The sequence below is a fragment of the Epinephelus moara genome, chromosome 10 (genome assembly GCF_006386435.1).
Source record: "Epinephelus moara isolate mb chromosome 10, YSFRI_EMoa_1.0, whole genome shotgun sequence".
Classification (NCBI taxonomy): Eukaryota; Metazoa; Chordata; class Actinopteri; order Perciformes; family Serranidae; genus Epinephelus; species Epinephelus moara.
In genome coordinates, this window is record NC_065515.1 from 18,513,280 (window position 1) to 18,536,061 (window position 22,782).

A 22,782-nucleotide genomic window follows, 5' to 3' on the forward strand; every position below is an offset into this window, starting at 1 on the left:
CACTCCCTCCTTGACACGGCGCTGACCCCAAACAAGCCAATAAAGCAAGACGAAAGGAAGAGACAGGCCAGCTCTCCTCTTCCTTCTGCTGCCCTCAGGTAAATATTTGTTCCCAGCTGCTCCAGACGCCATACACCGTCACATCCATATAACACTGAACAGACAGCAAATGCACCTGGAATTCCTTTGAGCCTGTCCAGGCCTATAGGGCTGGAGTCAATGGACTGCAGGTGTTTAACTTGCACAAGCCAACAAAGTAGGACTGGGATAACCTGTCAGTTACCACTAGTCATTTTCACTATGCGCTACATTCAGGAACAATCCAGTCTTCACCTTTTCACAAATGCCATGGCAATGTCGGAATAGAAGAGGCATTGGACGGTCCTGCAGATGGCGGTAATGAAACACATGTGGATGCTTACCACTGTAAAACTCAACAGAAGACGACAAAAGTGGGGCAAGACTGGATGTACGTGTACGCAGCAGAAGTCGTCTCTTATTGTTTTCAAGAACATGGTAGGCAAGGAGCTGTTTTTGTCCAGTGCCAATGCTCTTGCATTGCTTTTTGGTTATCAAATTACCCCCAAAAGCATTGGCATAAACGCTAAACTGTAATCAAGTCGAGGAGTCTTGTGTTGGTTCGTCTGCTCTGCGTGGAAGTGTTTTGTCAGAGGGACATAACGCTTTCTGTGCTTGTCCCTGCAATGTTACTGCTTTAATTCACATCACAGTTGTACCAGCATTTTTCCTCTGTAACTCTTGAGGTGGGAAATTATTAGTACAGATTTTCCTGAATATCAATTTCTGCTCCCATTCACACACGACCCCATGCAGGTAATGTTCCTGAACATTTAAGGGATGGACTGCATGTGTGAAAAGGGCTGTAGTATCTAATAAAGGTAACAATACTACACTACAGAATTTAAAGACTTGTCACTCCAGACACTCAAAATGCTGAATACTCTAAACATAGCCTCCCCACGCATACATTACGTTAACAGACGACATATTTTGAAAGAGGTTATAGGCACCTGATGATTTGACAAGCCTGTTTCGTATGATTAGACAATTCTGATGCAAGCAATGCCATATATTACTTTCCTAGAGCATACAGGAAACACATTTTCTAAGTGTTTCCAACCTCTTAAAACTGGAAACAAAGTTTTATCTGAACATATTCTCAGCCACAGAACTGCTGTCTGTTAACTAGGCAACACTAAATCAAAAAGAGGCTCAGACTAACCTCCTAAGGCAGTACGGTCATGACATGAGAAAACTCCACCCTAAAGTTTGCATTTTTTTTTCACATAGAGGGAGTATATGGTTTTCCTATTACCTCACCTTCACCAGCATCTGATGTCAGATCTTTGCATGTGTGTGTGAGTGACAGGAGGATCAGTGGGAATGGGTCCCTGGTGGCCACGCTGTGCTGGGAACATGTGAACAGAAGCACACACCTCCTTCTCTTTCCTATTTTCCCACACTTGCTCCCTGTCTCTCCCCGAGGAGAACGCAAGATGGCTTCACATTCTCTGTCATAGTTTTACTTCCTTATCACCACTTCCATTATCGCCTCTTGATTGGTTGTCATCTAATGCACACAGCTCTTTTTCATTGTGTCCTTAGTCCGCTGGATTTATTTCCGGAGTTTGTGTCGAGGGAGGATTTTCAGCAGCGGCTACATCACCTGCAGATGGTTAATCAGCCAACCAAACCTGACTGTCAATGCTGTAACAGCCGGTAATGATTAATGTTATTAACAACTTTAATGTTAGTTTAATGTCTTTGGTTTAAATGCAAGGAGTACACACAGTGAGTGTGTCAGTCTCACAGTTTAAGTATTGTATTTTGTTTAGTTAAATTAAACTATTACATGAGAATACTTCAGTCCTTCATCTAAGACTGTTTCAACAATTGATCCCCCTGTCCACGATCAACAGTGTCAATCAGATGCTTGATAGCTACATACAATATATCTTTGCGAAAACTCCTTGAGAGACATTCCTCGTTCTTGACATTAGACAAAGGATGTACAGGAGTGAAGAGAGGAAGCGAGACAGAAAGACAGGGGAGGGAATAAGGGAGAAGAGATGGATGATGGGAAAGTGGAAAGAGACGCAGGTCATGACTTTGGTAAATGGGGGCAGGTGGCAGGTTGAAGTTTTGATGGATTGAGGTGAGGGAGGAAGAGGAAGTGAGGCAGAGGTGAAAGAGAGACCCCTGTGTTTTACAGCGGCTTAAAAAAATATTGACAGTTTATAGCAGAGTATCAGAGACAGAAGACAGGAAGAAATGGGGGAGTTATGATATTGTAAGAGAGGGAGACGTAAAGAGGAAGTGAATGCAGAGGAGTGTAACAGTAAAAAGACAGAGATGCCACATGCTTAAAGGGATAGTTCACGTCAAAATCAACTCAGTGCATTTAGGTATGTAGACATGATCCAGACGACCTGCCTAAATTCAAACCGAGCATCAGAATGGGGAAGAAAGGTGATTTAAGTGACTTTGAATGTGGCATGGTTGTTGGTGCCAGACGGGCTGGTCTGAGTATTTCAGAAACTGCTGATCTACTGGGATTTTCACACACAACCATCTCTGAACCAACAACACGTTGAACCTTGAAGCAGATGGGCTACAGCAGCATAAGACCACACCAGGTGCCACTCCTGTCAGCTAACAACAGGAAACTGAGGCTACAGTTCACACAGGCTCACCAAAACTGGACAATAGAAGATTGGAAAAACGTTGCCTGGTCTGATGAGTCTGGATTTCTGCTGCCACATTCAGATGGTAGGGTCAGAATTTGGTGTAAACAACATGAAAGCATGGATCCATCCTGCCTTGTATCAACGGTTCAGGCTGCTGGTGGTGGTGTAATGGTGTGGGGGATATTTTCTTGGCACACTTTGGGCCCCTTAGTACCAACTGAGCATGGTTTAAACACCACAGCCTACCTGAGTATTGTTGCTGACCGTGTCCATCCCTTTATGACCACAGTGTACCCATCTTCTGATGGCTACTTCCAGCAGGATAACGCACCATGTCACAAAGCTCAAATCATCTCAAACTGGTTTCTTGAACATGACAATGAGTTCACTGTACTCCAATGGCCTCCACAGTCACCAGATCTCAATCCAATAGAGCACCTTTGGGATGTGGTGGAACGGGAGATTCACATCATGGATGTGCAGCCAACAAATCTGCAGCAACTATGTGATGCTATCATGTCAATATGGACCAAAATCTCTGAGGAATGTTTCCAGTACCTTGTTGAATCTATGCCACCAAGAATTAAGGCAGCAGCAATGTCTCTTTCCAGAAATCAAAACCGATTATTCAAGATAACGCACAGTCCTTGTTGTGAGCAGTTTCATGTGGGAAATATTTCCTTTTGACTGAACTACACCAATGATTTTGGGGTGACCTGTCAATTTAATATCAGTCATGCTTGTTGTGATCCGTCTTGTGAGGAGAGAGGGATAACGTTAGAAACCAGAGATGGTCAGAAATAGTGAGACGCAGTATAGAGAGGAGCAAGTAGTACTGTGTGAAAGAGAAAACAAGCTACAACTGGAGCAACACAGGTTATTAAGGTCAAGCAATTAATTGGTGAAAATGTAGTGTTCAAAAGAAAACATGACCTGAGTGATAAAGTTGTAGCTAAATTAAAATTTTATAGGGACAGTATCAAAACAAGGGCAGTAGGAAATCATTTAAAATATGGAAAGGAGGCCTTGTGTAGTAAACCAGATGTGATGACAAAAATATCTTTCATACTGTATTAACCGTGTTTTCTTCACTTATCTAATAGTGGACACAGTACAAAGAAAGCTGTCATAAGATGTAGAATAACAATTTTTTAGGCATTTACAGATGTTTTAGGGAGCCTTTGAGAAACGTCTGTTGACTTCGGAAGCTGCTTTCACACAACATTAACAGGAGAAGATTAGATAAAATGCAGGAGGGGCAACTTCAACTGTGCCAGTGTTATGACAACTAAGGATCTACTGTTTGTGTAGTTGATGCTCCCGGGGAGAAAATGGATCATTTGGCAGCAAATCTGCAGCCTGAGGTTTCCTCCTCCGTGGGAAAAAACAAACTCATATTGTATCACTGCTAAGCCCTCTTAGTTTACAGAGCAACACTGTTGTCGAACTAGTGTCTGTTTAATTCAGAGACAGAAAAAAATGTGTCAGGAAGAGCGGGATTGAGTGTTACAGAAAGAGCACGAAAGATACAGAAGCAAGGCTGTGTGTTAGAGGGGGGTGATTTGGAGGGCTGAAACAACAGATAGGAGTGTAGATGGAGAAACAAAACGACAGAGGAAGTAATTCAAATTCATAAAAGGTCACACTGAAGCAAGAGTGCACATAAGGGCAACAGCCCCCAACGTGCCAAAGAGCAGACAGTCTGCCCACTATCTAACTGCACAAAACCACCCCCACGTTCCAAAAAGCAGACCAGTTGACTCAAACCACGTCTACAATGATACAAAATTTGAAACAGCATCTTTTTTTTCTCTGTTTTGACTTTCCATCAAGCTCTCCCTGCATAAGGTGGCATTTTCGACCACTGAAAAATGGACATCGTCCACAGTGGAAAGTGATTGTGAAGGACTGTGTTGTTGTGTTGACTGTGACAACGTAACTTTTCAAGAATGCTGATGTGCGTCTCAACCTTCGGTCACACAAATACAATCAGGTATGAACCACAGCTCCATGTCATCATGACGTCAACTTGGGTGATAAACACATTGAGAAAGACTACACTACACGTATTGCATAATTTCCTCATATCGTGCAGCTCTAGTACGGACATCTAGTAGCAACGTTAGATAGCCAAATGTCTGTATACACTCATTTACAACGTCACTACACCCAAACAGCTGTCTAACACTTATATTTGCACTACGTGACTAAACTCACTACCTTGTTTCTAGTTGAGATGCAGACACGTGCGACATGAACGTCTCACATTTACCCAAAAAATGACTGCTAGAGATCATGCAAAGCAATTCCCCAATGTTCTGCACAAACACTGTTTTGCATCATGTGCAACTTTGTGGTGGAACATCAACAACACTGATTTACCAACACTCTTGCAAAACACACCTGACGAACGGCTGAAATGTGTGAACAACGGACAAGACAAATCACCAATGTCACAGGCTGTTGCATCCAGATCTATTGCATGTGCCGAAAGAATCAAGGTGAGCTAGATGAAAAATGCATGGTTGGTGGTAACGTAACTGTAGCTTGAATCACAAACTCAAAACGAGCTGCCTTTGATTTTTAATGAATTACACACAATTTAAATATTTTTGCAATTTTGCCCTCACAATTTCACTGCAAAAAAACCCAGCTAAAAACATCACAACATGCACTGCAATTATTTACAAAAGCTGCTGTGAAATCAGGCATTTTAAGCTGCGTCAATCCCCAAAAAAGCCTGCGAAATCCTGGAGGGACTGATTTGTAAACTGTGATCACGCAGGCACATGTGCACACACCACCTTAGGAAGATGCGTCATTCCTTACAGAGGAGCACTTCTCATTGAGCCCTCACTAATCACTCTGGAGGAAGCTGCTCAGAGGAGGAGGAGGAGGGGGAGGAGATGAAAGGAAACGAAGTGAGCGTGAGGCTGAGAGGGCATTCCGGTGAGCAAGCCCAGACAACCAGAGCTTTATTGTATTCTGCTTTAACACAAGAGAAAGGAAAAGGAGAAAGTGGCTGCATGTGCAAACATGCAAACACTTGACACATTATCACTGTTGTTGAGAGCACCTTCTGTTGACACCTTTAACTCCTTAACCTTCAAATAGCCTCAAAACACAAGCTGAAGTCCATAATGTTCTGTACATGTGCATTCAATCAGTGGCAACGAGCCTATGGTGAACATAGTGAACTTATTGTAAAAGATTGTTGTGATGGCCAGGTGTTCATTTGAATCTACTCGTCCAAAAATGTGCCAGTAACCAGCAACGTGTGACACTAATGGACTTGATTTTAGGGTCTGAAGACGGAAACACTGTAAAACGCTTTACTTCGAGCATAATGGATGTAATGTGCTGTCCAGGATGTTTCCATACTATAAAAGTAAAACAGGAAATGTACTCACTCACCACTTATCTTCTACACTCACACTACTGACTGCTGAACACATCTTAAAGTAGAGGATACCATTCATGTTTCTGATTCTGTTCAAGTAGCCAATAAGCAATCACTACTCTTCTCTCATGTACTATTAGACACATGTTAGGGTTGGGTAATTGGGCAAATATATTGGTATAGTATGAGACTACAGATATACAGTGTGTAGAGCTAACATATTTTCACATCTACCTCTGTGAATTAAGGCTGTATTTCCACCAAACCAGAGATGGTGATTGCCGGAACAGCAACGAACCAAGCTTTTTTGTCTGTCGAGTCTGAATGAAGTGTGTTTTTTGATGAGTTAACAATGTAATAAAGCTAGTGTTAGTTCAGTGAAAGAGAGAAACTGTAATTCAGAATTGTATTCTTCTGTTTAATAAGTAAATTGCTTGTAAGAATATTTCCTTCCTTGACATTTTGTGATTTAAAATATTAATTTGTTTGACTACAAAAACTACAAGAGCTTCATAAATGTCATGAACTCGCCACTCAAACACCTCCCAGCTGAAACTATCTTAGAGATATAGATGACAGTCATGGCAGCGTATCATCACTGTGGACAGATTTATTATTGGGAGGATTGCAGGATACAAATACCTTGGCATTTGGCTCTATAAAAAAAATCTCTTTGTTGATTGATTTACAAAAGACTGATTTTACTGCTGGCACAGGAATGGAATAATATTAAAAAAAAATCATGTTTGATCCCAAACACTAACATAATCATTTGAAGAGAAACTTGCACGATCTAAAAACAAAAGTTCTCATAACAATAAATGTACAACAATAATGACACATATCTATTCAGGTTCAAGCATAAGTGGGCATGCAGGTGTGCATTTGAATTCAACAACTGACCTCAACGTCACACTGAAGAAAAGACCTGATGTAATAATGTGTCAATAAGAGCTGTAGAGTGTGCGAGTGTGTGCGCACACACACAGGGGCTCGTGCAAGTGCACTGTACACAAGCTCTTCATCAAGCTGAGGAGGCAGATAAAAAGCCACCACGAGGGGAGTGACAGCCGGGAACCCGCTTCTTCCCCGTCATGGGCGACCAATTCATGTGACTGAGGAAGAGGTGGAGTGGAGCAACAGAAAAGAACCACAACTGCAATTTACACAGCAACTAGCCAAAACTGTAAGCCAAGAGAAAGGCTATAGGTCACTGATAAACATAGAAATATGGGCAGTCAAGGTAATAAGGAGTCTTAAAGTGATAGTTCAGGTTTTTGGACATGAAGTTGTGTGAAACGCTGTCCAAAAACCTGAACTATCACTTTAAAACTAATACTGGGAAAACAACAAGGTTAGAAATACCATAAGCTTAAGTTAACGTAACCATTAAACCCAACAACAGCTCCTGTATGGGTCCCTATATGTTATTAACGACAAACGTCCCAAATGACACAATTAACAGACACAAATCTTTTTGCAAAGTGGTGCCGTCATGATTTATGCTCATGAGTGTAAAGTGTCTGGAAGCTCACAGCTTCAAACATTACATTCAGCACTTTCTCAAATCAGGCACCACACTACTTTTTCCAGTACAACACACACACACACACACACACACACACAAAACACAATTTCTCTGAGGGGCGATGAAGCAGCCAGGCGACATCCCAGTGGACTCCTAAGAGGCCTGTGCTTGAACATTAGGCCTGGGCTTTGCTCCAGAGATGGCACTGTGCCCATACAGCTGGTCTGGCACACGCTGACACACACACACACACACACACACACACACACACACACCTCTTTGCAGTGTACATTGTACCACTCATTACCAGTGCTTTCACGCTCTCTCTCACAGAGGCACACACCTGACCTGTATTTGAAACCTAAGCAATGCTGAGCCTGCCTGCGAGTAGGGGCAAATACAGCTTAACAACAAACTGCCCCTGGGAGCACATTTCTGCCTTTGTTAAGTGTGTTTATCCTTTCTCCCGCCTCCTATCTGTCCCTCTTTTCCCTCCTCTCTTCCCTCCTTTTGCTATGTTGTCAGGTAAAGGTGGGGTCTGCGCTCTGTTTCTCTCCCCCTCTGTCAAGGGATTGTAAGAGGAGAGAAGGACAGGGTCAGCTGGACAGAATTTGACGGAGCGTGCAAAAAAAGTGACAAAGAGATCCAGAGAGATGGGAGAGGTGAAAAAGAAAGCTAGCTGGATCAAATAGCCTGTGGTATTAGCTGGCTGACCTGTGAGGTCAGGCCATAGTTTGGGCCTGAGGCTATCTGACCTGCTGTCTTTATAAAGGGCTGAAGAATGAGGGGGAAACAACAGCTCTGAGGAATGATGATTTCATAATGCATCAAGTGAGGTTGCTTCACAGACGGACATATACAAAATCCATTTTCCTGTGGAGCATTGCCGGGCTGAGAACAGGTGTGTGCAGCTCCTATCAAGTGCCCTAAACCCCTGGTTAACAGGTTGGTGTTGAAGTTGCAAAGATACTGCTTTGACCGAAATGTGTTTCCGCAAAACACAATTGCTGGGTGATTCATTTGTCCTATAAATTGGATAGATCTTAATCAATCCAAATTAATCCACATTTTAGACCTGGCGGTAACAAACAAGCCAATGAATAATTGAGTATTCAACCTGCAACAAGACTTTTAAGACATTTTAGGAGCACAACAACTAAAAAAAGTTTCTGCAGATAACTTTTTTTCATGTTAACTTTTTTTGTTCAAAAGACTTTTGCCCCTCAGAAGCTTGCTCACTTTGTGCTTTGAGGCGTGTCACCGAGTCAGCCCATCAGCCATGCAGTTCAGTCTAGACTGATGGACCCACATACCCACGCCCACACACGCGGGTCTAGGCTGCATTACACAGAGAGGTCTGTGCAAAGTGTCAGACAGCTAATGACCCAGATCCTCCACTCACCCACTAACTCAACCAGACAGATTGACAAAGCTAAAACTCTGAAATGGACATTTTCTTGGTGGAAGGAAAAGAAAAATCTGCCATCGCCATGAAATTAGGGCTTAGTGATGCAGGCGTACTGAGAGACGTATTTGCAGAATACATCGTGGGTATGTTTTCAGAACAAAATGAGAGGTGTTAGATTAATTTTCGCATTTTTGGAGGCATTTTCAAACATCTACTGAAGAACAGACAGTAGAGACAGAGAGGAAATGAGGGGAGAGACACAAGGAATAACTTGCTACAAATATCTCCAGCCCAACGCAAACCCCAAAGACTGTCGTTCATGGTCAGCGCCTTAAACCCAGAGAGCACCACGACACCCAGAGTGGTGTTAGTGTTAGCATTACTAGATTTATTAACATTTTTTCTTAGCTCTTGTTTCATTTCCAAACACTACTGCATCACACAACGACTGTGCGAGAACCTGACGCTTTCTCCGCGGCACAAACAATGGAATTGATCAAAAAAAACAACATAAAATGAAACATCTGCAATTTGGCGGGCATTCTGTTCACCTTACAGGTCACTCTGGAATTGAACCAGCTATATTTCAAGTATGGCTTTTCATTAAAGAAAGACAAGAGAAACTTAACAGGTGTGAAAGTGAAATTGAGTGCGCTAAGCTTACATGTTCCCACACTGGACCCCTGTCAGAGAATATGGCGTGCATGCACAGGTGTGTTTCAACCCTATAGATCCCATGACAGATTCCAACCACATTCCCACATCTATCAGTGAGTGGAGTCTTTGGTGGTGGGAAGTGGGAATGTCATGCCTGTTTGGGAAAGTTTGGGAACGACTTGCCTTGTAGGATTTGCAAGGCTGGGCAGGTCTAGGCATTCCTGACAGTGTGTGGAGTGGAGAGAGGACTGTGTGTGTGTTCTCACCCCTCAGCGGGTGTCACAGAACACCTGACTCCACTGCAGAGGGAATGAAAACAGTCCCTTGTGTGTGTGTGTTTGTACACCTCAAGGTTGTGACTGATTTTAAATTCACTGGAATCACTCTGGATTCAAAAACCATCTTACAAAGGTGGCCACTACTTTCATTTTCAGCCTGGCTAAGCTTAAGCGTTTAAGACCAAACCTAAAAATGGAGGCAACCTCTTTATGCACACTATGATCTTCTTCCACATAAACTGTTTTACAAGCTGCTCACAAACAAACACCACAACTCTGAAACACTAAAAACACTTGACCAAAAGGCAAGTAGCTATCACTATATCCATACAGTACAAAAGTATTTACTTTTGATAGTTTTTAACATTTTGCACATGCTTGCCTCATCTTTAAGGTCTTCCAGGGGCTTGTACCTCCCACACTGAGTGTGCTCTTACTGCAGAAGGAAAGTAACGGCAGGGCAACGAGGGCAACAACCAGAGGGGACTGTGTTGTACAATACAGACGTAACAAGTTTGGACAGTCTTCTCAGTCAGAGCCACCCACTACCAGCATAGTCTTCCTATTGGATTAAGAGAGAGCACTAATTATCTAACCTCTAAAGCTAAAGATTGCTTAAAGCAAACCAAATTAGCAACCAGACACTGCATTTACATACTCTCATTGTCTTTACATATATCTGCTACTTTTGTAATGTATTTATGTATTGTACTGCAGTGCTTGGTGAAGCGTCGTATTGCTATCATTAGGCCACTAATTTGTACCTGCCCAGGGACTACAGATGAAAACCCTGGCACATTTACACTGAGGTGGAAACTGAAATGCTGATTAATGTGCACTGTCCGTGGTAGATAAACATAAATGTGTCCCTCTATGTTTGGCTTCACGTGTATGTACAGGCTATATGCTTAGTGAAACTCCTGCATGTACTTGTTTGTCTATCTGAATACACCATACAGTATGTATCCTGTTCTCTCCTGGGTAAAAGTCAATGAAGGGGTGTGTATGTGCATTTCCTCAGGGCAATAACGGAGTCTGAGTCATCCAAACCAAACACACACAGATTGACTGACCACTATCAGTCTTGCGTCACTCATTTATGGGCCTTTACAGCCTGAGTTCCCTGTCGGTAGGCAGCACGTCCATATGAAGACAGGAAACAAAAGGGATTGTGTGCAGGTGTAAGAGTTTAAATAAATGGGGTTAATGTTTGATGGGTGTTGCTGGGGCCGCAAACATTCAATTAGATTCTGTATGTAGAAGCCAAGGCTATCTGGCAGCAGGATGTAGACAGAAGGATGAGATTTCTCAGGGCCAGAGGGCAAAGCACCGCCAACTGAATCCTGTCATTACACAGCCAGAATCAGAAATATGGCTAATTTATGGGTCATAAGGTCAGGGTATCTATAAGTTGCAAAAGCTCTCATCTAAACACTTTTAAGCCATTGAAATTTCACATGAAATTGTATTTTAGATCGAAATCAAAAACGTCAAATGTTAAGTTAAAGAAAACACTGCCAGAAAAACAGTAAATCGGCCCCATTATAAAACAAAACAAAACATCAAAGAGGTAAGATTACTGTGGCCAGTTCCAATACTGACAGACTTTAGTGTTGAGTCTCTAGAATCAAATGTAATTTTTGTTTAATATGATGTCTCAGATCTGCATTGTTCTGTCTTGCTTTAAATTATTTACACTCATTTATGTAAAATTCTTTAAAAAAAAAACTGTATTAGACATGAACAGAATGACGAGACTCCACTAGAAAAAATCTGTCTTGTTTCCCCAAAAAAATCTTGTAGGTGCAGTTGAGACTGACTGACTTGATAAGACCAATCTTTTTTGTAGTCTAAGTATATTTTAAAACTTATGTTTTCACAAATCCTATTTTAAATTACTCCGAATTGGTACATCTAAGACATTTTTCAGGTTTTAATTTGTTGGTTTCAATTAGAGTACAGTGGTGTGAGTGTAAATTATGCTTGCCATTGTGTGCGTCTTTGTGGTGACAGGAGCTATGATTATGTGTGTGTCCTATGGAGAGTTCAGAAATGGCAGCATGCCTTGCGTGCTGCTCTGTGAATACAGACTTTGCTTAGCAAGCAGAGTTTTGCTGAGTAAGACCAAAGCTGGAGACGACTCAACCCTCATTGTGCTACCTGTTAAAAGGAGCATTCAACAAGCAGACAGGTAAAAATTAGTGGATATGTCGGGCCCACCCCTTTCAAAGTCTTTCAAAACTTACCAACAGTGCAGAAATAGTACATGTGCACAGTGTTATGGTACAAAGACTGCATTCAGTGCATACCTTAATGCTTTTTTACCAATGTAACCGAGATAAACTCCTGTGCATTTATAGATTCTGAATCTATTTTGCAAATACACATTCACACACAGGCAAGAAACCCACAGGTCATAGTTGGGGGGAAAGGAGAAGATTGGTCATCTGCGTTAACAGCCTCGCCACAAAGACTTTATGGCTTGAATCCTGCACCAGCAGGGAAAAATTAGGCAAAAAATTCTTATCTACAGCACTCACAACAACCAGCAGTTTGCCTCGATCACAACCTGACGATTAATCGAGATCAACACATCCATGGAAACACCGGACAATAAGCACAGGTCTGCTCAGGTCACTGGTGGCACAGTCCAAGACATGACTAATAGTTGACAACTAGAGGGGTAGTTAGTAGTGCCAAAAACAAGGAAATCTTCTCCATCTGTCTCTGGTTACTATTAACGCCAGGCTCAAACTGAGACCAGAGCCGAACTGGTGGTCTGACTCATAGAGGCCTCATTCCACCCAAACACACAACAAAAGCGCACACCAGGCATTTGCATATCATGTGCTCTGGTCTGGTTCATGACCTCTGAAAACACATGGATTTTTACAAATTATGATTCATTAACTTTAAACATCTGTACTCCAATATCTTTATAAGAAGACTGAAAATATACCTCCAAAAGATTCAACTATTCTCATTAGTGCCTAAAACCGTAACACTAACACAACTTTAGATGCAACAGATAACGGTGGCCAGCAGTGTGTGTCAATCATTTTAAGTGTGGATATCTGATTTTGGAGCCAGATTTGTAACAAGTATGCAGGACCACCTGAGGCGTTAGGACACTGTTAATTTCCAAACTGTAGTGACTACAGACATTTTGCCAAGTTCAGTAAGATGCCATTTGGTAAAATCAAAAGGGGGTGCAACTGTAACGTATGCATGTTGCTGAATAAGTAACCATGCACTGATGTGTATGTGTGTCATAGAGAAAGTCTGATGGAGAGAGAAAGAGGGAGAGCAAGTCCAGGCTTGTCTTTTAGGCATGTGGGCTCTCTGCAAATTGTGCTGCGTTTAATCAGCGGGGTTGTGTTAACAGAGAGCTGGGCTGGTGGCTTGACCTGACAGGCAGAGAGCCAGCACACTGCTGCAGACCCACAGACAGAGACACACACACCGATTCAAGACCCCAAATATGTAGTAAGAACCACATATGATGAGGGATGTCATCACAAACAGGTATGTCCAGTGTATGTGTTTGGTCTCATGGGGCCAGCAATTCATGCAGGGATGAACATGGTGGGTTTAACATGAATGTAAGTGGAAACCATAACTTAAGTTTCAAATCTTTACACCTACCCAGCACCGTGTGAGACAAGTACATACCAGTGCAGCCAACCTTGTTTGCAATGTGGCTGCATTAATGCTTATAACATGAACAGCAACAGTCAATCTGTCTTAAAAAGAAGCTTCAAAAGCAAACTGCCAGCTGACATCTGAGTAATCTTAACTTGTCTGCACTGTATCAGTTTGATGCTTCAACTGAACCAACACTGCTATATCACATCGGTCACGATCATTTCCTTTAGCACTACTGCCACCTACTGACAGCTTCAACATTTCCTGTAAAGGAACCATTTACTAAACATATCCAAAGTTTACTGGGGTCTAGTAGTTTGGGTAATTAAAATCACTTGCATGATCCCTACAACAACCAACGGCACAAGCTGATAGTGACAAAGCTTCTCCTTAAACTTGTGTTTCTATTCAACTTATGAACAGTCATAATTTTCTGCTGTAAGTCTTTGTGTGTCTTACTGAGATCCTCGGCCAGCTGGACTCGGCGTCCAGTGATGAGGTGGGTCTTCTTCTCCATGTCCTCCCCGAAGTCATCCAGCACCTCCTTCACATTTTTCTCCAGTCGGCGCACTGAGAAGACAAATGGAGGAACAAACACACACACAGAGCACAACAATCAATATTCAATCAATGCATCAGATTTTTCTCTCCGTGTATCCATTGAATTATACGATCAGCACCTTTTGACATCATTAAAATGGTCACGAGATGAATTGTCTATTCTCACTAGAGGTGGTTTTGAGCATACTCGTGATAAGACCAATTTCGCGGAATTTTATTGAATGGTCATCAATGACTGGTTATGAACAGCTGCCCTGCTGCTGCAGTCAAACATATTTGTACTCCTTCAGAAAAAGCTAAATCGTACGTTTGGTGTAATGAGCCAAAATGAGCCATAATTTGCACTTTTTTTCTTTAAATAATATACACCATATACTGTATGCATATTCCTTACCCTCAGTGTTGGTGAGCTGCTGTCGGAGAGTGTTGGCCGTGATGACCAGCATCCTCTGGATCCTCCAGAACAGTACCACATCATTGCACTCCAACTGGAATAAAAACCAAGCACACATTTTAGCTTTTCACACATTGAGCTTAAATATAGCTGAGAATAAGGTGGAGAAGAAAAACAACTCAGTATTACTCATCCTCTATCCTTACCTCAGAGTCAACAAAGTGTCTCTGGTAGTAGTAGAAACCTCTCTTACAGAGGTTACAGTGAGACAGCGCCTTCTGCAAGAAGTGTCGGCGATACAGCTGATGCCACGTGTCCTTGATCTGACCAGATGAGAAAGTCAGCAGTTAATGGAAGGTAGACATAATGACATCAGGCACAAACACTGTGTGCATGTTAAAGCTGATGGACAAAGATGATTCAAACTGGCACTGAAATTTTGTTGCATTTAAGACATCAAGATTTTTTGTCCTGTCTTCACACAGGTGTTTTAATCTCACCAGCACAGGGTCAACCTCAACTCCTCGTGCCTCCAGATTCTTCCTGACTGTGGTGACCTCGTCATTGGCCAAGTAGGCTGTATGCTCATCGTGTAGCTTCAGCAAGCGCTCCAGCTCATTTTTCGTTTCATTACGAATGTGCTACAAAGTCAAAGAAAAGGAGGTGAGCGCTGTTCTCATGGTGGCAAATGGGTGCTTAGACGAAGATGATTATTAAATGTATTGTGTGCTTCAACCAAGCTCTTAAACCTCCAAGTACTGGACATGGAGAGAATCCAGTTTTAAGTTTTTTGTGGTCTCTCTTGAAAAAGAGCATAGTTATACCCAGGAATTAGGAGAGACCCCTCAAACTGACCTGATCTGGTGTGCGATTGATCCAGTTGAACCACCTCTGCCTCCAGCCTGGACCCACCATATCTCTGATTACTGACTCAGCTATAAGAAGAGAGATGAACGAAACAGAAAGACAAGTATAAAAGACATGTAAACATGTTCCAATAGCAACCCACAATACAAGTATGAGCCTAAAATTAGCATAAAAGGTCCTCTTTAAGACTGGAAGGTGAGTCTAGTACTGGGTAAGTGACATTGTATGAGGCCAACGTACTGTCTTTGAGGCGTGACTGCAGGGTTTCCTCCATGAACTGTATTGCTGCATCCCACTGAGGCTTGTCTGTGATGGAGCGGTCTTCTAGGGCATTGTGTTGGATCACCCTCTGACACAACAGACAGACAGACACACACACACACATGGCAAGAAGACAAAGTCAGTGGAGCTGCAAAGCAATTGCTATGCATATAAAGTCTTGTGCATTTTCATCAGTGTTAGCAAGATCAGTACACATGATCTGGAAATGTTTTATTCTTCAGGAAGGGTTAAATCAACTAGTGCATGTGCTCTCTGTCCACAGGCTGGATTTATGGTGTGTTTACCAGGCTGTCCATGGCCCTCTCATTCCACTTGTGCCTCTTGATGCTCTCGTCCTTCACAGCCTCCTTCAACTTGTCAAAAATGTCGTCCTGGTCTTTGCCTTTGTATTCAGCCATGAAGCGGGCAAACTCTTCCTGCAGCGTCTCCCAGGCAACCTGATGGGAAGCCAAGTATAGTGGGGAAGGAGGAGGCTCATATTACAACAAGGCCATTGCCTGCTAGAATTTCTTTTCTTTTTTTACATATCTGCAGCCTGCGGCAAAGTAGTTCAACCAAATATAAGTGGTTAAGAACAATGATTATTATTTAGGAACAAGCTCATAAACAATTTATATTTAGAAATTTCCTCATACCAGTGAGGGTCAACTTATAAAATCTAATTTACCCTAAGTCTGATTTGATTTTATGGGATCGGCAACACCTCCCTTCTAACAATCTGAATGACATCATGACCAGTTGTATAAAGACCATGTGCGTTACCTCCAGTGCTTTGTGTGGAAGCTGCTTGTCGGTCCACTGCTTGAGCTTGATGTCGACGGTGGTGTTAAAGGTGCCCGAGTCCATTGTTTGGGCAGCAGGCAGGTAGATGTTCTCAATCACATGGGTGGAAACACGTTCCCACAGCTTCTTCTGCAAGATGGACTCCCTGGGAGAGAAAAAAAGATAAGTTAAGTCATTTAGTTCTGACTTCTAGTAGCATGTTAGGTCACTTCAACCATACTGCAGCATGTAACTTTCAAGAGTGTGTGTAACAGAGTTGCTTCCAGGTGTCCATCTCAGTTTAGGTAAGTGACCCGGTGGGGTATGAGAACAATAAGTGAAGAGGGATTGTTCTTGGCTAAGCTGCTTTCACTTGTGTAGTCGGTGCTGCAGCAATTGCACTTGACTGTAGATTCCAATACAGCTCTAGTCTGACCCTGTTAGCAGCTAACAGCCTCCACACTCTCGCTCTATCTCTCCAGGGCAGTGTGACAATAGAACAAAACCCTACCCAAGTCCCCCTGAGATCCAACCGGTGTTGTGCCTCTCTCATTTATCATAAACACACGGTCATATTTCATTAGGCTCCCCTTTTGTTCAGGCTAGCACTCCTCACTGTCAATAAGCGCTATCTCCAATAGTGCTGGCTGGCTGCTGGCTGGCTAACAGGGCCACCCCTGTTCCCGTCCGTGGGCCATTCATCAGAGTATTGATCCGGGTGTACTGATGGCACGCTCACTGGGGACGGCCACAACACCATGCATACATCTCATTTAGCAATGTTTTCCTCACAGGGGGTGAGGTATAACTATACATGCGTGCACAGATAAATGTGCCAAGAGACAGACCTGCAGTTTGCCAAAAAAATAATTTCCCTCTCATGTCTGGTTGAGTGCCGCAGCAGTGCAAATACATGATGTAACTGCCTTTAGCCAAAGGCCGGGCAGACAATTTTACACAGTTCATTTCTCATAAGATGGCATCTCATTAAGACCAATATCCTACATAGAGTGGAGAAAACATTAATGCTAACAATAGTAAAATGAGGATCTACATTTTTTTTTTAAAGATATTTTTTGGGCTTTTTAGCCTTTAATGTATAGGACAGACAAGTTTGAAGGGGGGAGAGAGAGGGAGTGACATGCAGCAAAGGGCCACAGGCTGGAGTCGAACCCGGGCCGCTGCGGCAGCAGCCTTGTACATGGGGCACCTGCTCTACCACTAAGCCACCGACGCCCCAGGATCTACATTTACAAAACTGAAGCACTGTGCATTTAGAGAACTGGATCAGATCTGCACTTAAAATAAAATAAAAGCTATCAACCAAAAAACATAAAAAAGCACACTGATAAGTCATTGATATGTTTTAGTAGTAAAAAAGGTTTACCTACAATTTAAAACATCTGTGCTGCTGATGGTATCTAAATGAATTTATTTTATATTAAAATAAAAAATCTGCTTGGACCTAAGTTTCTGTGTTATTGAAAATTTTATTTTATTTAATTAACCCATATTTATCCAGGTAAGTTCCCTGGAGATCAACCATCTCTTTTACAAGAGAGACATGGCCAAGACAGCAGCATACAAAAGTTCATGTCAAAGAACATGTCAAAATATTACAACACCTACAAACAATTTACCTGTATTTAAAGTTAACACTGACAGCAGCCTTGATTTTTTCTTATACATAGTAATAGCAACTAATGAACCAAAGTTATTAACTTGTTAACTTACCAGTGTTGTGGGGTCACTTGACTCAAACTAATGACTTCATCCAAGATTTCATTTTTGGCCTTTTCGTAGAGTTCATTCTGAGAGAGAGAGAGAAAAAAAAAAGGGAAATCAGTTTTGTTACTACAACTCTTTCGAAAATTAAATGGTGTCCAACTGTTGTTTGAAGGCCCTGTATTTCCAAACAGGCCCTCCAATGAGGTACCACTTTTCTTTCCTCCATATCCTTTTGAAATGAGTCAATGAAATGCAAAAATTGCCATTCCTACTAAGTCGCAATGCATAGCACAATCGTAATATCCGGCAACATAATCGCAGTATGACTTTTTTTGCATATCGTTCAGCCCTAGCACACAGGATCAATGTTTATCCATAGGAATCAGTAGTCTCATGTGCCCTACAAAAATGTATTTATCTGAGAAACTACAAGGAGCACAGTCACATAATTGGTATCTGTGGGCTAATAACAAGTTGAATATCAAAGAAATGCATATATGTGTGTTAAAAAACAAAGAAAAAAACAAATCATTTCTCAATTTTCAAAAATCCTGACTTTGACTATTGATAAAAGTGTGATTTTTCATGTGATCTGAAAATTTCCAAGTTGTATTGGTCAATACTTGTCTAAAGTATGTCCGTACCAGATTTCAATACGTTAGAACAATCACAACAAAAGTTCTAGCATTTGTCCTTCTCATACTAAATGCAGTCTTCTGTCACAAATGGGTAAAAGAGCAACGTAAATGTGTCATTTACGTGCACTTGCTGTTTGTGCTTCTCACCCTGTCCAGCTCTCTCAGACGAGGATAGTTGTTCTTCCATTCTGTCTCCAGGTTGAAGCGAGATGCTGGGATGAGGAGGGACAGTGAAAATTAATATATGATTTATATACACCTTATCAACAGCAGAATGAACAATCGCTAACTTTACATTTTACATAAGTCAAGTTATAATTGGATGTCAATGGTTTCATCATCTTTAAAGCCTTCTACTTAACCAGCCCCCTTAAATTTTTAAAATAAATCCACCTTAATATGTGTCATTAGCATGTGCTCATTCTCATGCCTGGACGAAACTCATCTCCTTTGATGTTACGCTCCATTAAATAGTAATTCTCTACAGTCAACAGGCAACGAGCATACAGGCACAGGGCTGCTTTGTTTAAACCTGGTATGATATAAAGGCAGCTTTCAGACTGCAAATGGTGCCTATCCTTTAATAAAAGCCGCTGCGCACTTTGCACACTCACTTTGTTAACTGGTCCCTTAGGAGGAGAGGGGACGGGGCCAATCACACACACTTTATCAAAAGTCAGAGTTTTAGTTCTTATGTATGTGCACAGAGACAGAGGGAGACGCACACGCACACGCACACGCACACGCACACGCACACACACACACACAAACACACACCAAGCCCGCTGTCCCTTTTCACAGCTCCCTATCCACTGTGGAGATTAGGCTAATTGCTGGTTTGTGGGGCCATGCTGGCGCCAAGCATGGAGGATAGAGGCCGGCTGTGTGTGATTTGATGGGATATGGATCGATACACCACACAATAGGCCTATGGGAGCTGCAGTCTCACGGCCATAAATCTCCTGTGCTGTTAGCAATGGGCTTGAGATTGTCTAGACTAATTGCAGTTGGAAGGCAGGGCTGAGAGAGTGGAAAAGTGTGGCAGGGTGGGCTGAGGAAGGCCAATACAGGGAGGTGGGAGAGCAGAGGAGGAGTAGTAGCACCTGTTCCCTGTACAGTTAATGGATAAAATCCAACCATGTCCACTCACACAATTAAACTAGGACTGTAAAAGCCACTGGATATAAACATTCACTCAATGGCATGAATAACAAGGCATATAAATCAGTCAGCCCTCCCTGGGATAAAGGTTCGTCCTGTGAGTGCATTCATACCTTTAAAGACATCAGCCTGCTGCTCAACAGACTCCCTGACCATCTTCCAGAAGCAGTCAGAGACGGCCAGACTCAAGTTCTTTGTGGTCACCTGGTGGTGCTTCAGCATGCCGTCCCTAGTTGCACACATACGTTCATTGTCAGCTTAAATTGAAAACATTTGATGAATCATTACTGTTTAGTGAGTCATAAGTAACCTGCCTTAGTAATCTGGAGTTCTGGAAGAAGTCTTCCTCGTAGTCTTTAATGGAGTCTATGCTTTCACCACTGCTCCCTGCACACAAGACGACAGCACAATGACAACTCAGTTAATCCTGAATTTCAAACACAAAAATAATAATATCTAAATGTATGTAATCACAGTACGAAAGCTACATAATTCAGGTTATACAGGGCAAAAACTTCCCTACAAAGAAATGTATGCAAACAACAATATGTTAGAAAAGCCACAGAGAGCCTCCAATTACCTCCACAGTTACCACAGTTAGTGTCATTAAACTGAGTTAGTGGATTCAGGCGTGATCACTACCCGGAGGCATTCATTAAATAATGTGAAATGCGACATGATGGATCACTCAGTAGAAGATGTTACCTTTTCCGGTCACCACTGCAAAGTAGCCCAGGGCCTTCATGGGAAACAGTTTTCCTTCGACTATTTGCTGGATCTGAAAGAGCACATGTAAAGCACAGGACACACATCAGTCCAGTCTGTTGTACACGCTTGCATAACACTGGCTCACTGAGAGACCATCAAGTTAATTCAAAAGTGCTGAGCTCCCTCCTGTGGTGAAGCTGCATATAGCTTCACTCACAGTGGCTGAGACTTTACCCACTGGTTTGCAACTGTTCTGAAATCTGCAGCTGTTTCATTAATTAAATTCAGAGTCTGTGCTCACTATTTCCATGTTCTTGATGCCATTCAACAACAGATGATAATAATTACGACTGATTTTATTACTTTAAAGAACTGAACTCAGCAATTCTGTGGACAGATTCATGCTTTTGTTACAGTAACTGTGATGAAATAAGTGAATACGTGCCGAGGCATTAATAGTCAGTATAGTTCCTTACATATTAATTACCACTGTTCTGGATTTTTGGAATAGTTAAGCCATCTTACTCTGCTCGGGCTGGCCAGGTTCTTCTCAGCCAAGTCCACCTTGGTCAGGACAAAGATGGTCCTCTTCCCCTGGGGGTCCATCTGGCTCACCAAGTCTGTGACAATGCTCCTCTCCGCATCCACACTGCCATCTGGAGGGAGACAAGGAGAGCACAAGGGATATGATAATGGTGTACATATCATTACAAGGAGAGTAAAGAGTATGACAGATGATCTCCCTGTTTGTTAATTAACAGAACTGATGCCTTTATATGATTGCTGCAACTGTAATTAGTGTACTCATGGCTCACCCTGAATACAGAGGATGATTGCATTGGGGTTCTGCATGTAGGCCTTGCTGATGCTGAAGATGGTTTCCTTAGTATCTGTTGCCATGCCTGCAGTCACAGTCTGAGAGAGACACACATTAAAAAATTAAAATGTATTACTGTATTTGTTAAAGATAAGTTTGGTCTATTGGCTTTGATTTTACGAAGCTTAACAGTCCAAGAAATTTGCGAATATTCCCACCTTTATAAAATCAAAAATGTATACTCACACTGATGACTCCTGGTAAATCAACAAGCACCATCCTCTGGATGCCGGGGCCTTTGACACTCAGGGATATTGTCTGACATGCAAAAAATAAACATTGTTATTTCAAATCAGCAAGTGGCAGCTTTGTTAGCAATGTGAACGGTAGCCGTATGTCCAACCTCACTGCTGACGGTCTGTCCCTCCTTCACACTCTTCCTCATCCTCAGCTCAATCTCACGCCTCAGTGCAGCCAGCTGTAAGACGGAGGAAGCAACGCCAGATATGATGGTGTAAACAGATTTAAGAAGTGCTAAAATTCATATTGGGTGGATGGAGTGAGTGACATTGTGACTTACATCCTCCTCCTTGGTAAGGTCAAACTCTCGGCCACTGTCCTTAAACAAGGCCACATGGTGGGGGCCTTCGCTTAGTGTTACCTGCAGATGGAAGATTGTTTAAACATTTTCCTCTCACAAAACATTATTCCTTTATAATCACTTCTGCCTCCCAATTGCTGTCAAAGCTGTCATTTTAGCATTTTTTTTTTTGTCCTTTAAAAGGAAACATTACACAAACATCGGGCGGTGTGGTCCCACATACCTTGACAGGAGAGCGGGTCATCATCTCTCCTGAGCCCCTGGGGAAGATCCTGGCCTGGGCTATCATCTCCAGCACACTCGTCTTTCCAGCACTCTGATCCCCGACCACAACCACCTGAAAGAGAAGAGGAGGAAATGTATAAGGGTCAGGACACAATACAGATAAAAGGACAGAGGGCAGAAGAGCTAGGGGACAAAGCATAAAAGGAAACAGGAGGTATTATGTGATCAGGATCCAGTCGAGGACTAAACAAGTTTATAGATGTTGGTGTTGAGTGGAATTATTCAAAGATACAAATTCTAGGACAAAAAATAAACGGCAAAAAACATTTTGAATACTGGCATGTTTCTTGCCCCTATTTGGATCTGAAACAAAAAAATAGTCCACAAATAAATTCTTCTAAAGCCTGTAAACAG

General features: G+C 42.2%; 1 protein-coding gene across 6 annotated transcripts in view; it reads right to left on the reverse strand.

Moving 5' to 3' along the window:
- Window positions 1-22,782, reverse strand: part of opa1 (OPA1 mitochondrial dynamin like GTPase) — a 43,605-nt gene that overhangs the window by 8,482 nt on the left and 12,341 nt on the right. For all 6 annotated transcript variants that reach the window (XM_050054483.1, XM_050054480.1, XM_050054479.1 and 3 more), the window contains 19 exons: window positions 22,367-22,480; window positions 22,123-22,203; window positions 21,946-22,020; window positions 21,789-21,860; window positions 21,541-21,640; window positions 21,251-21,381; window positions 20,723-20,795; window positions 20,332-20,404; window positions 20,131-20,246; window positions 19,004-19,068; window positions 18,225-18,301; window positions 16,491-16,656; window positions 16,013-16,165; window positions 15,687-15,795; window positions 15,435-15,514; window positions 15,080-15,220; window positions 14,786-14,902; window positions 14,580-14,673; window positions 14,084-14,194 (listed from right to left, as the gene is read on the reverse strand). In XM_050054483.1, coding sequence (XP_049910440.1) covers window positions 14,084-14,194; window positions 14,580-14,673; window positions 14,786-14,902; window positions 15,080-15,220; window positions 15,435-15,514; window positions 15,687-15,795; window positions 16,013-16,165; window positions 16,491-16,656; window positions 18,225-18,301; window positions 19,004-19,068; window positions 20,131-20,246; window positions 20,332-20,404; window positions 20,723-20,795; window positions 21,251-21,381; window positions 21,541-21,640; window positions 21,789-21,860; window positions 21,946-22,020; window positions 22,123-22,203; window positions 22,367-22,480 — 1,948 coding nt within the window. The remainder of the gene's footprint in view (window positions 1-14,083; window positions 14,195-14,579; window positions 14,674-14,785; window positions 14,903-15,079; window positions 15,221-15,434; window positions 15,515-15,686; window positions 15,796-16,012; window positions 16,166-16,490; window positions 16,657-18,224; window positions 18,302-19,003; window positions 19,069-20,130; window positions 20,247-20,331; window positions 20,405-20,722; window positions 20,796-21,250; window positions 21,382-21,540; window positions 21,641-21,788; window positions 21,861-21,945; window positions 22,021-22,122; window positions 22,204-22,366; window positions 22,481-22,782) is intronic.